Source organism: Diabrotica virgifera, chromosome 8 (genome assembly GCF_917563875.1).
Source record: "Diabrotica virgifera virgifera chromosome 8, PGI_DIABVI_V3a".
Lineage (NCBI taxonomy): Eukaryota > Metazoa > Arthropoda > Insecta > Coleoptera > Chrysomelidae > Diabrotica > Diabrotica virgifera.
Genome location: NC_065450.1, coordinates 134,478,827 through 134,493,454, shown reverse-complemented (window position 1 = coordinate 134,493,454; position 14,628 = coordinate 134,478,827). Strand labels below are relative to the sequence as shown.

General features: G+C 33.4%; 1 protein-coding gene across 9 annotated transcripts in view; it reads right to left on the bottom strand.

The window, feature by feature from the left end:
• Window positions 1-14,628, bottom strand: part of LOC126890378 (serine/threonine-protein kinase N) — a 176,817-nt gene that overhangs the window by 57,499 nt on the left and 104,690 nt on the right. For all 9 annotated transcript variants that reach the window (XM_050659254.1, XM_050659253.1, XM_050659257.1 and 6 more), the window contains exon 6: window positions 6,000-6,420. In XM_050659254.1, the coding sequence (XP_050515211.1) occupies window positions 6,000-6,420 (421 nt within the window). The remainder of the gene's footprint in view (window positions 1-5,999; window positions 6,421-14,628) is intronic.

Below are 14,628 nucleotides of genomic sequence, written 5' to 3'. Positions count from 1 at the left end.
AATTGGATATATTACAACGAACATATACTAAGAGTAGACGTAGATATGGATATAGAGGAAACCAATACAAAACTAATCATATGCTATGGACCAGATGAAGACGAAACAAAAAACGAAAATAATGAGTTCTGGGATAAGTTCCCAGAAGTGATAAATATTTGTACCTACAGAGAAAATTATGATCACAGGAGACATGAACATTAGAGTGGGAAAAGAAGCAGAAAAAGGGAACAATGTCATTGGACCTTATGGGGAGGAAAAAATAAACAAAACTGGAAATTACCACTCAAATTCTGTCTAGGTCTAGACAATAACCTGGTGATTATGAACACACACTTCCGGCATAAAAGTATACACAAGATCACAAGAGAAGTCAAATCAAGAGAAGAACAATCAATTATGAACTATACTATAGTGCAAAAAGCAGAAGAACTGGATAAGAGACGTAAGGGTGAAAAGGTGTTATGAAATTGGCAGTGACCACTATATACTGGAAACCACATTCAAAAGCAAAAGAAAAGAAATAAAAAGGAATGAGAGCATAAACAGGAAACACAAAGAAATAATAAAAAAATTATAAACTAAGGGAAGAATCAACGAATCAACGAAAATAATGTACACAGAGGAGCTAGAGAAAGAGATGGAAAATGAACACGAAACAACAGAAATAATAGAAGAAGAATGGGAAAGATTTAAAAATGCGATGATAAGATCAGCTAATGCAATATGTGGGGCTACAAGAAACAATAACAGAGAGAAACGAACATCTTGGTGGAATGATGAAGTGAAAAGATAAATAAAAGAAAAGAAGAAATTATAAAAACAATACGTACAAGACAAAACACAAAAAAATATGAAAATTATAAGAGACAAAGAACAAAAATGAAAGAGATAGTGAAGGAAGAGGAAAAGAAAAGTTGGGAAAAATTCGGAAAAAAAATGGAAGAAAACAGCACAGAAACTGTAGAGTTATTTTATAGAACACTGAAGAACCTAAAAAGCAACAAAGAAACAAAGGTGAAACAAATAATGAACAAGGAAGGAACAATAATAAACGATAAAAAAATAATGGAAAGATGGAGGGAACACTTCGAGCTGATACTGAATGGAAAGCAAGGGAATACAATGGAAAAAGAAAGCCAGATCAATAGAGGGTCCATGAGAAACACGGAAAATCAAGAAACTTTAGAAAAAGAAGAACTGGAAGAAGCAATAAGAAAGATAAAGATTAGAGAAGTACCAGGAAGCGATGAAGTAGCACCAGAAATGATGAAATATATAGAAGTAAAAAAAAAATTAATTTTTATAATTTGTTTAATTTGTTTTCATAAAAAAATTACTATGCATATAGAACCTAATATGGAAAATAAAAGTAATACCCAGACAATGGACAAATGCAGTAATTACAGTAGAATTCCGATTATCCGTGCTCCTTGGGACCGGAGGTGGCACGGATAATTGAAAAGCACGGATAATTGAGAAGCACGGATAATCCGAACATGTGTTTCTTATGTATAATACATACAGTCGGAAAAATGAAAGAATACCCATGAACGATCACATCAAGCACTTATTTTGTATTTGCTGTCTTTTTCTATAAATAACAAACGTTTGTTATAGACAAGGACAGCAAATACACGGAAAGTGATTGATGTGATCGTTCATGGGTACTCTTTGAGTGTGGCATCAAGAGTGTGGCAAGCAAAACCAATAGCGAAGAACAGAAGACGACGAAGCATTAAAGAATGGAATAGTCACATCTCGCAGATACTAGAAAGTAAGAGAAAAACTTGACAAGAAGCAACACAAATGGCAAACTTGACAAGAAGCAACACAAATGGCCACCAATAGGAAAGAATGGAGGAAGTTCATTGAGAGTTAGACGAAACTCCCGACACCTCAGAAGATTAAGACACTGATTAAGATTGAATGAATGGCCCAACACCGAAAGGTATCAATGAGTCTACTGATTAAGTAAGTAAAGAAGTAAGTTTTTTCGCATCACCTTTTAGTTCAATTGTCAAACATTAAAGAGCAGGTGTACAAGAATCAAGAAAAGAAAAAATCATCGGCAATAGAAGAGGTGTGAGTGATATGAATTAAAAAAAATAATAATAGATTAAACAAAATTGTAGAAATAAATATCTGCAAAAAAAGAAACACAAGTTAAAAAAAAAAGAAAAAAGAAACGCAGTCAGTAAAAACTCTTAAAACACTTCAAAAACCCCATGGATGCCCGAACAAATAAAATCCGTAATGGTTTTCTTTAAATTTGATTTGAAGAAGGAAGTACTACCAGGAAAACAAAAATGTGAATAGTGCAAATCAAAATATCCAGTATTAGAAATGAGAAAATTTACGGATATAAAGTTTTATTTGAAAAACTATTAGAGCCGCAATAAGCGACTAATAAATAATAATGACAATAAATTAATAACATAGATTTTATGCAAATTGTTTGCAAATAACTGACAAAGTTAAAAAAACAAGAATTTGTTCTGTAATTTATTAGTTTTTTATTGTCCCAAAAATGTCGGGCATAATTCAAGTATTAAGTCATGGTGTGTCAAGTGTGGTATTTATGACATCTCAAGGTACATGTGGCATCTGATGCCACAAGTAATGTTATCATAGTTTTCCCTGTAGTTTTTTTTAGAAGGAGGGTATAACAAAATTAGAAATATATTACTGATCCACACCTAATTAGAATCAACCTAACGTACGTAGACTTGATGATGCCACTTTGCAGTCTGAAGCACAGATGCCACAACAAATGCGGCGCCGTGTATGTGTGTGTGTGTGTGTGTGTGTGTGTGTGTGTGTGTGTGTGTGTGTGTGTGTGTGTGTGTGTGTGTGTGTGTGTGTGTGTGTGTGTGTGTGTGTGTGTGTGTGTGTGTGTGTGTGTGTGTGTGTGTGTGTGTGTGTGTGTGTGTGTGTGTGTGTGTGTGTGTGTGTGTGTGTGTGTGTGTGTGTGTGTGTGTGTGTGTGTGTGTGTGTGTGTGTGTGTGTGTGTGTGTGTGTGTGTGTGTGTGTGTGTGTGTGTGTGTGTGTGTGTGTGTGTGTGTGTGTGTGTGTGTGTGTGTGTGTGTGTGTGTGTGTGTGTGTGTGTGTGTGTGTGTGTGTGTGTGTGTGTGTGTGTGTGTGTGTGTGTGTGTGTGTGTGTGTGTGTGTGTGTGTGTGTGTGTGTGTGTGTGTGTGTGTGTGTGTGTGTGTGTGTGTGTGTGTGTGTGTGTGTGTGTGTGTGTGTGTGTGTGTGTGTGTGTGTGTGTGTGTGTGTGTGTGTGTGTGTGTGTGTGTGTGTGTGTGTGTGTGTGTGTGTGTGTGTGTGTGTGTGTGTGTGTGTGTGTGTGTGTGTGTGTGTGTGTGTGTGTGTGTGTGTGTGTGTGTGTGTGTGTGTGTGTGTGTGTGTGTGTGTGTGTGTGTGTGTGTGTGTGTGTGTGTGTGTGTGTGTGTGTGTGTGTGTGTGTGTGTGTGTGTGTGTGTGTGTGTGTGTGTGTGTGTGTGTGTGTGTGTGTGTGTGTGTGTGTGTGTGTGTGTGTGTGTGTGTGTGTGTGTGTGTGTGTGTGTGTGTGTGTGTGTGTGTGTGTGTGTGTGTGTGTGTGTGTGTGTGTGTGTGTGTGTGTGTGTGTGTGTGTGTGTGTGTGTGTGTGTGTGTGTGTGTGTGTGTGTGTGTGTGTGTGTGTGTGTGTGTGTGTGTGTGTGTGTGTGTGTGTGTGTGTGTGTGTGTGTGTGTGTGTGTGTGTGTGTGTGTGTGTGTGTGTGTGTGTGTGTGTGTGTGTGTGTGTGTGTGTGTGTGTGTGTGTGTGTGTGTGTGTGTGTGTGTGTGTGTGTGTGTGTGTGTGTGTGTGTGTGTGTGTGTGTGTGTGTGTGTGTGTGTGTGTGTGTGTGTGTGTGTGTGTGTGTGTGTGTGTGTGTGTGTGTGTGTGTGTGTGTGTGTGTGTTCACAAAGAGAATTAATATATTAAAATACAACAAAACATAGAGTAAGAAAACAATAGGTATATTATATGAAGAGTGTTAGAAATTTTGTTGGTAAGCAAATTATGTAAATCAAAACATTACCTACTAGATAGGTGCATACATTTTCCAAATAGGTAAGTACCTATGTAATTTTTTATTGCAATACTGAAACATTTACAATAAAGTACGTAGGTACCTGTTGCTTTTAAAAATTATTTAAAAAGTTACTACAATTATAAACTTGCTTTTGTCTGTGTCCTCACAACAATAAAACTAATATACAATATTTGTTTATCATAACCTCCATATTGAATAATTTATTGTCATGTCATTTGAACACCCAATCAGAGCAAAGGTATAATGCGTCTGCGCCGGGGAACAAGGTTTTTGATGAATTCGCGCATATTAAATTTCACTCCCATCGCGCCTAAAGAAGTATAACTTCAAAAATCAATGTTTTTCGATATTACGATTTACTCAATTTTTTCCGTAGAAAATTTTTTTTCAAACCAAGTTCTTGGGAATTAAATAACCTACAATTTTATATCGAAACATTTTTTTCGTATCTCTGACGCTAATCTTTCTATTCTGAAGAAAATGGCATTTTTTACCAAACTACAAAAATGCGTTATTCGCTTTTAACTCCAGTTTTTTAAAAACTAATCATTCTAAGCCTGTCAAACTTCTAGAATCTATTTATAATACATAAATAAATAAGAATGAATAAGGCCAATGACCAAAAACACCGCTAACTTACATTATTATGCTTCCAATTGGATTTATCCTTTTTTTAATATATTGATTTTTTAACCGTAACTTTTTTATTTTTATCTTATAAAGTTTGATAAAAATATAATTTTGTAGGTTTTTACAAGGTCTATAAGCCTATTTATATTAAATCTTTTTAAAATCCTCAGTCGCAAAAAGAGGTGACTTTGAAAGGGTTGGTAAAGGTGGTTTTTGCATGTTATTACAAGTTTTAATTGTCAATAGCTCACTCAATTTTTGCCGTAGAAAAATTTGTAAACCAGGTTCTTGGGAATTAAATAAGCTACAATTTAATATTTAAACATTTTTTGTATCTCTTATGTTATTTTGCTATTCTGAAGAAGAGGCCATTTTTTTCCAAACTACAAAAATTCGTTATTCGCTTTTAACTCCATTTTTTTAAAAACTAATCATTCTAAGCCGGTCAAACTTCTAGAACCTATTAATAATACATAAGTAAAAAAGACCAAATAAGGTTAATGACTAATTTTAATTAGGGCGGTGATTACGAGGGTTGCTTGCGATCACTTTTTCGCTGAAAAAAATGGGGACTGACATTCTTTTCACTATAAGTCACTTGATTTTTGAGCTAGAGACTTTTTTTATTTCTGGTGATAGATATGATATTTTTAAGTGCTTTAAATTAGTTTGAACAAGTTTTCCTCGAAAAATGCAGTTTTCCCGTCTTTTGACTTTGGAACTACAATATTTAGCATTTAACGAAGAAGAGCCAACAAAAAATTGGTTTTGTTTATTTTTTCAAAAGGTACATTTTTGTTAAGTAAAGTTGTTTTGATAAAACGAAAACTTTTGGAGTTATTAGCAGAAAACTTATTAAAAAAATTGATTTTTTCGATATAAAAGCTAACACTTTCGATAGCGAATAAATCGAAAACTATCAATTTTATCAAAAAAATGTATAGAACATTTTTTACTTAGAATGAACGTTTTTACCAACATTTGCGATTAAAGTATAACAAAAAATTTTCACCCCCGAGATGGGGTGGCAACCACCTCTCGGCATGATATAGATTTTGATCCTTGGACTATCCACTACTTATTCTCAAATTTTCAAGCAAATCGATCCATTCTGTAAAAATTGCGAGGTTTTGTCCTATTTTAAGCTTCATTACTTGGACTATATTATATATTGTTAAAGATCCTGTAGCTAAGAGAGACTGGATATTGACTGGTGTATAAATAAGGCATTTGATTAGTAATTTACAGAGGGTGTTATTTTTAAGTTAACCTTGTAGAAAGTAATTTTTTACCTCTGCAAAAAGTAATCCTTCTGGTTCCAAATGCAATGCCATTCCATGCCTTTCGTCGTCTATGAAATCCTCGAGCTTTAAAAACTTGACTGCACAGAGCGATCTGTAATCCCTCCAATAAATATCGATTTCCAGTTCCCTGGATTTGTCTAGTTCGATCGAAAACCTCTGATCCCACGCCTGTTGCGAACACGGCCTCCAGCTCGTCTGACCTACGGTGGTATTGTCAAGTTTTAACACCGCCATGATATCGTCGCTGACTTCTTCTTTGACGCTGTAACTTTTCGTTTTTTTGAAAAAGCTAAATTCCATCGGGCTCGAAGGAACGTCGGATTCTTTCTTAGGCCGCCCAGGTACTTCCTCCAGAAGGTCTTGACATCCCATTAATCGTACCTCTAAAGTACCGGTAACAGCTGCACACCTACAAATAATTATCAGGTTAATACAAAAAACAGCGACAAATTTTAAGAAATTCTAATAGCAATTTAATGTAAAGCGCGTTAACCCTCTAACCGTTATGACCGTTTGTAGACGGTGTTCACTTTTTCAAGTTAAATCCATAATTGTCAATACCTATAGCTTAAATAGTATTGTTTTTTTTTAAATGACCTTATCGGTACACATTGATGAGCATTTGAACATTCCTTGTCGTCCCGTTTAGCAGATGCAAGCATTTGCTTTTGGCCATCCGTAAAATAAGTGTATAAATTATTGTAAGTACATCATAATACAGTGATGAGCGCGTTAATAACCGGCAGAATAACGCAAAAGATGGAAAACATAATACATTGCAAAACAAAAAGAGATGAAATTAGTGGATGTGGAAATGATCGTTATGTACAGTATAAATCAAAGAAATATGGAACATAGGTTAGGTTTTTAAGACACAGTGTTTGAACTGCATTTGAGATAGTGGACCAATAGGGCTTTTCATCGATTGTCATTTGTTTCGAGCTTCTGTCAAATGTCGTATAATCCGTGTATAACATGAATATACACGGATTATACGACATATGACAGAAGCTCGAAACAAATGACTGTGAATGAAAAGCCCTATATAAAAGTTCCAGACATTAAAACCAGAAATCAAAGCAACATTAACATTGGCATGTAGAAAATATCAGGTTTGTTCGTAGAACGATCAGCAACCGTTGCCAACCATCAGACACTTGCGTGTTCGTAGTCTACGATCTCTAATTGTTAACTGCGCTGCGCGAACTGTTAACTGCGCATGCGTCTGATGGTTGGCAACGGTTGCTGATCGTTTGGATCGTACTACGAACAAACCTATCTTTGAACTAGAACCTCCTACTTCTGTCTCTCTTTTTAGGAGTTTACTAAAATAGCGAGTCCAGCCGAACGAGCAGAAAGTAGATAATCGGACTTAAGGGTCCGCACCGCGCCAAGGAATAGAACCGAACCGAATCCACTACATGCACAGACAAGGCGATTACAGATCGCTTTCTATGCATACGTGGTACAAATGGGTTATTATTTTTATAAGTTTATGGACATGTTTTTAAAACATATAAATTAAATTAAAATATTTATTTTAATATTTATAGTGCTAAATATTTCATGTGTACCTATTTTAGACTGGGAGATATTATACAGAAGTTCAGCCACGATTTTCTAAGTCCTGCCTTTTGCAATACTGGAAGGGTAGACGATGTAATTACAATCTGTGGAAACATCCACAAATTTCCTGTGACATTTTCCTGTAAAAATTAGATTTTCCCAAAAAATAAAAATAGGGTTTTGCGATGAATTTCTAAGTCCTGCCATATCCGTAGATAGACAGGATACTATCGATTTTATGAAGAAAATTTTTTGGGCAGGACGGTCGCAAAAGTACTTAGGGAGTATACATATATACAAATATGTAATGAAAATAATGAAATTTTCATGATTTTCTAAGTCCTGCCAACTTAATAAACTAAACATATTTATTTCAAAATGATCAAAAAAATATTGGCATGACGTCTCCTAATGTTTAAGTATACTTGTCCCTTGGAAAATTCTGCGGAAAATTCTCACCCTGATTCCGTGATTTTCTAAGTCCTGCCTTTAAAAAGTTATAATACTCAAATACAATCAATACCTTTTCGGTACTCGGCAGGAAGGTTAAACAGTTCTTGTAAGACGGCAGGAGTCCTAGATTTGTAAGAAAATTCGTGAAAAAGTCAACGATTTTCTAAGTCATGCCATTTTGCACATGTTTCAAGAATCTTAATATAAGTCTATATACAAAGAGGCAGGATGGTTTTATGGTTATTTTGTATACAGGGTGGGGCATTAGTGTGGGCTAGTCCAATTACTCGTTTGTCGTAAGATATACGAAAAAAGTTATTTAGGTAAAACATGTGCCACAGATAGGACTATAATTTAACAGTATTTTCTAATATACAGGGCTACCCGTTTTTACAGGGTGACAAAAATTTATGTTTTTTTAAATGGAATACCCTGTATATTTTTACATTTTTGGATTCTACTCGATGTTCTCTTTAATAAAATATAGTGTTTTGAAATATTATACGAGGTAGTTTAAAATATAATTACGTTTTTTTTTTATTTTGTAGGAACATTCACACCCTATACATATTGTTAGTGATTTGATATCCAAACTTCTATTAATTTATGTTTAAACGATTTTTAATATAGTCTACTATTGTCAGTTATTAATAGTATACCAAAATGTTTAATTTTAGTATACGGGGTTGGTTGAAACTTGAAACTCGGAATGAGTATTTTTTGAGTTTTCTTAAATGGGACACCCTGTATTTTAGTATTATAATAAAATGATATTTTATGGTACCTTTTTATTTGCTAAGCATTTTCTATACCATATTTATATATTAATTTCGGCAGTAAATTGATACAGACAGATTACTCAGGTGGTTTTTGGGGTTTCTGAACAAGAATGTCACATTAGAACAGATCTTTACCTAGTGCCCGGGGTGACTGATATACACGCCGTATTCTTAAATTTCGAGGCTTTCAGACACTAAAGTGATGCAAGTAGATTTCTCGAAGAGTTTTGTGGTTGCTGAACATGAATACGCCATCAGAATCGACCTCCAAAAACTCTCTTAAATTCGAGATCAGTCACCCTTTGCACCAGGTGCTCCGAGGGTCGGTTGTAATGTCATATTCGTGTTCGGCCATCCCAAAAACCATCGAATATTCTGTTTTTTTTTAAATTTATTGCCGATATCCCACGAAACTCCAGATGGCGTGCCTTAGCAGCAACTCTGGGCACTAGGTGATTCAGAGGTCGGTTCTGCTTGCGTATTCGTAACTCCATAAACCTCAAAAATAACAAAATTTTGCCCTTCATACACCGATTTTGACAGGTTTATGCACTTTTGGATGCATGTTATGCACTAAAATGCAATTTCTACCCATTTTTATATTATACACCTTTTCCTGATGTTATCCTGAACACAATGCAAAAAGTTGCAAGTAGATAGATGCTGTATTTAAAAATCGTTATTCTGGTGTTGTTAGTGTTAGTAAATTTTGCTATCAAATATAGGAAACAATATCAGGATAATATCTACAATCCTACAATATTAGGAAAACGAGTTGAGTGCGGCAACTCAGCGCCTGTTACATGCGTGTGTATTTTGTGTTCGAACAAGTAAGAAGGCGGGATAAAATTGCTATGCAACAAAATAAATTAATAACAACAAATTGATTTTAAGGCAACTAATAATTGCAATAAAGGCAATTAATAAATTTAATAATTTTACGGCAATTTAACACAATTCAACTAATCTGAAAATGCTTCCTAAGGCAGATTAAAATAACATAAAACGTGAAAGATGAGACGTGAAACATGAAACTTGAAATAAGAAACAAATAAATTGTGAAAAAACATTTGATTTCATGTGATATACTAATCGAAGAAACAAAAATAAAATTTGTATAGTCGACAATGGAAAGTTATGACGAGGTCGTTGTTGTCATGGCAAACCTTTATTACTTTCTAAGGGAGGCCGCAGATCAAAGAAACGTGAAGTAAAACATAAAACGTAAAACATGACACAAAATGAATTGTGAAGGACGAAACCGTTTCATATTATATACTAATCAAAGAAACAAAATGAAAATTTGTATAGCCAACAATGGAAAGTAATGATGACGATTACTCTTGCGGCAACTTTTTATTACTGCCCAACATCATAATCATAGTACGTATTTGGTTGCAAACGAACTAAGTAATCATCTTCCCAAATTTAAATAAATTTATAGACTGAGTATTCAAACATCTACATTGTTTTATTGTGGGTCCTGGTTTAAAGAAAACTGATATTTTCTTATCATTACCTATTCGAGTACCTCTCCAGGTTATAATAATTGTACAACTCTTCATTCTACTTTACAACAGAAACCAATGCAATATTAAATTCTTGGTTGGAATTCATATTATGCATGTAATTAACTGTCCAAAACAATGAAACTGAAACCGAAAAATACAACACGATCTCTTTCCTGAAACAGATTTCATCAAGATAAAAATGTTTTATGTGCATGAATCACACTCGCTTCTTGTGTGTGGGGACTTCAATTTGTTTAACTGTGTTTTATTTTCATGAAACGTGTCATGTTTTATGTTTCTTTGGTGTGGGGCCTCTCGAAGATAAAAAAGTTTCAGGCACATGAATCACACTCGTTTTATTGGTGGGCGTACTTTTAAATAGACGGAGGCCTATGACCAGTACTAGAAATTCACAATTGATAAAATCGATTCATCTCTGGAAGAGAAATAAACGTAGCAGTTTTCGTTTTTCTAAATAGAATTTTTCTAAATTCTTTTAAACTCAAAAAACCAAAAAGCGAAAAATTTTTCACATCGATTTTTCTAGAACACTGCATTGCGTATTCTTCTGAGTTAAAGCAAAAGTACCTTTTAGTACAAAACTATCCCAGAATTCAATAATCCAGTGTCAGAGATGCTTAAAAGTTAGACAGAAAAGTTATTCGATAATATATCCGTTTCCGTACCCAAACGGACCCCTATGACCGGTACTAAAAATTGACAATTGATAATTGACATTTGACAATTGACCTCTGGAAGATAAATAAGTGTACCAGTTTTCGTTTTTCCAAATAAAAGCGTTCTGCAGCTATTTTAAAGAAACTAATTACAAGACATCGATATGCTTCTTCTAGACGAAGCATATCGAAGTAGAGGTCGTCCGCCAACCAGATGGTCTGATGACATTTGTAAAGTTGTAAACGGTTTTAGATTAGTGTTTTTTAAGCATACTCGACATGGTATGACTCAAGAAAAATGTGGTGATATGAATATGTTTGTATAACACCCTGAAATAATTTTACAGACAGATAATTTAATTTTTTATACGAAATAACTACACAACCATCCTGCCTCTTTGAAAATAGATTTATATTAACCTTCTTGAGATATGTGCGAAATGGCATGACTTAGAAAATCGTGTAATTTTCCACGAATTATCTTACAAATTTTTTAACTATATATAGTAAAAAAGGTGTAACTAAACATCCTGCCATTTTGCATAATGTATACTGAAATTATTTATTTTGTAACAAAATTTATTTTATGACTTAGAAAATCACGGAACCAGAGTGAAAATTTTATACAAAATTTTCCAAGAAACAAGTGCAGTTAAACATTAGGTGACGTCATGCCAATATTTTTTTTGGTCATTTTGAAATAAATATAATTAATTTATTAAGTTGGCAGGACTTAGAAAATCATGAAAATTTCATTATTTTCATTACATATTTGTATATATGTATACTCCCTAAGTACTTTTGCGACCGTCCTGCCCAAAAAATTTTCTTCATAAAATAGATAGTATCCTGTTATTCTATGGATATGGCAGGACTTAAAAATTCATCGCAACTCCCAATTTTTTTATTCATGGAAAATCTAATTTTCACAGAAAAATGTCACAGGAAACCCGTGGATTTTTTCACAAATTGTAAGTACCTTCTCTAACCTTCCAGTATTGCAAAGGGCAGGACTTAGAAAATCGTGGTTGAACTTCTGTTAATATCTCCCGGTTTATTTATGGATAATGATGATTGGCATTATACATAATATTATGTATATTGTTTTAAAGCTATTTCTTTGTGGCGTTTGTGTAATTTATTATTCTAAATGGGAAATAAGCCACAATTTAACTTAAAAAAATGATTTTTTTAACGTTTCGACCTCCACTTCGGACATCGTTGTCAAAATACAAAGTATTAATAAATTAAACAAAAATGTTCTTGCTTAGTAAAAAAAATTCTTCTAATAAAATAATTTAATCTAACTCATTCATATTGGCAATTATTAGATGATTTTTTTTACTAAGCAACAACATTTTTTTTAAATTTATCAATATTTTGTATTTTGACAACGACTTCGAAATAGAAGTTAATGAAATCATTTTTTTTTAAGTTAAATTGTGGCTTATTTCGCATTTAGAATAATAAATTACATAAACGCCACAAAGAAATAGCTTCAGACAATATTTTAGGTAAAAAATTTGTTTTAAATACATATCCATAAACTTATAAAAATAATAATCTATTCGTATCGCGTATGCGTAGAAAGCTAGAAGGATCTGCAGTCGCCTTCTGCATGTAGTCAGGTCGCCGGTCGGTTCGGTTCTATTCCTTGGCGCGATGCGGACCCTTAAATATTAACCGGTCCTATAATAATCCTTATACCTGATTCTGACCTAGAGGTGGGCTAAACTAAGTATTTGGAATCAAATGTAACTGATCGTGATTTTTACAGAGCAACAAAACAGTCGTATTTTAAACTCCTAATTAAAAATGTTGTCATTATGGTATATTATAAAATTCAACACGTGTTATTATTATTTTGTCTAGGTCATGATTATAAAATTAGGTTTGCTAGAATGCATAAAAACAATTTTATTCAAAAAGTAGTTTTTGTAATGAAAATAATATTGAATTAATAAATAATTTGATGTTTTTTTCATTGTCTTAATTGTTAATAGAAAATCTAACAAGAGCATAGGCGCCAAATTTCGGGCCAATGCTGTGTCAATGCATTTATTTTTTTCGAATTTTAAGAAAATTAATAAGTATTTTTGAAAAATTTAAACGCAGAATGAAAGATTACATTATTATCGAGGGCCGAAAGTCCATTAGAATAAAAAAAGTGTCATTTGAATGAGATATTTAAAATTAAAAATCACACTCAATTTTCTCTTCTTTTCACCCCTGTAACTTATTAAAATACACATTATATAAGTTTTCAGGGGCTTTCAGCACTCGGTAATAATGTAATCTTTTATTCTGCGTTTAAATTTTTCAAAAATACTTATTAGTTTTCTTAGGATTCGAAAGAAATAAATGCATTTAAAAAGCATTGGCCCGAAATTTTGCACCTACCCTTTTAAAAACTAAATACAAAGTAAACTTTAAATACCAGTATTTCCTACAAATACTTATTAGTTACTATTTGTTACTTTTAAATTAAAATTTCAGAATAGCACCTTTTTATAATTAACTCGAGTTCTTCAAATAGAAATAATTAGACCCGCTTTGGAAAATAACCGTTCGCAAGGCACTGATGTTCCAATGACACTAAGGCGTTCTTGAGCTACTTGTGCATGATAAGGAAAATATGTTTATTTTCTCTCCACCATTTTAACGAATCTTCATTTCGCGGCAACCGATCGCATTCCCTAAATCTTTGCATTTCTGTTATTGCCCTGCTTGTCGTAGTGCCTCGTGGCTGATCCTGCGATTCTATAATATCATCAGGATCTGCAGTTGTTTTCTCATGGTCTAATAAAATTTGAGTCGTAAATCCTTTATCTTTGTGTTTCATTCCAAGTATTTCTGCAATAAGAGCGATTCTATTTTCTGTGCTATTTCCGCATTTGTTGGATCCTTAAAAGGAATTAGTCGAAACCTTTTTGTGCCAAGAAAAGTTGAAATCGACAGTTTATCGACTGTTTAATAAAATTCCATTTATACATTGTTGAACTAGTGTTTACGTACATATTTGTTATGCTTATAATAGCCTTAACAATTTCTTCTAGCTGAATAAATCTTTCCAACATATAAAATGTCGAATTACAACGTGTGGAAACATCTTGCAGTAATTTGAGAGGATTCCCATTTCCTGGATTTTTTGAAAAACTAAAAGTTTAGCAGTTGCTTGTAGGACTCTTTTTAAAGTGGCTTATGGTATTTTTTATTTTGGTTAAATTTTTAATGATTTCCTCATATCACTTTTGATAACATCTAAGGTGGAAGTCGAAACGTCAATAAAATAATTTTTTAAGTTAAATTGTGGCTGATTTGCTTATCCTTTAAGCCATCGTTCACAATAAAGTTTATTTATTGTGTGTGCAAAGCCTCCAAAATGTTTCATTTTCATATCATTTTGTGTACCACCTTTAACATTTTGTGCATTATGGGAAACAATAATGTATTAAAATTTTGTTTTCTACGTTCTCTAAGTTTTATAAGACAGCTTTATCTTAAAAATAATGCATGATGCATAATTATCATCCACTTCTATAAAAACGTTCCATAAACTACTAAATTTTTCTATTTTTGTTTGGCTCTAGTGGCATGGTATGCGTTCTAATAGCAAACCCAATTTTATAAT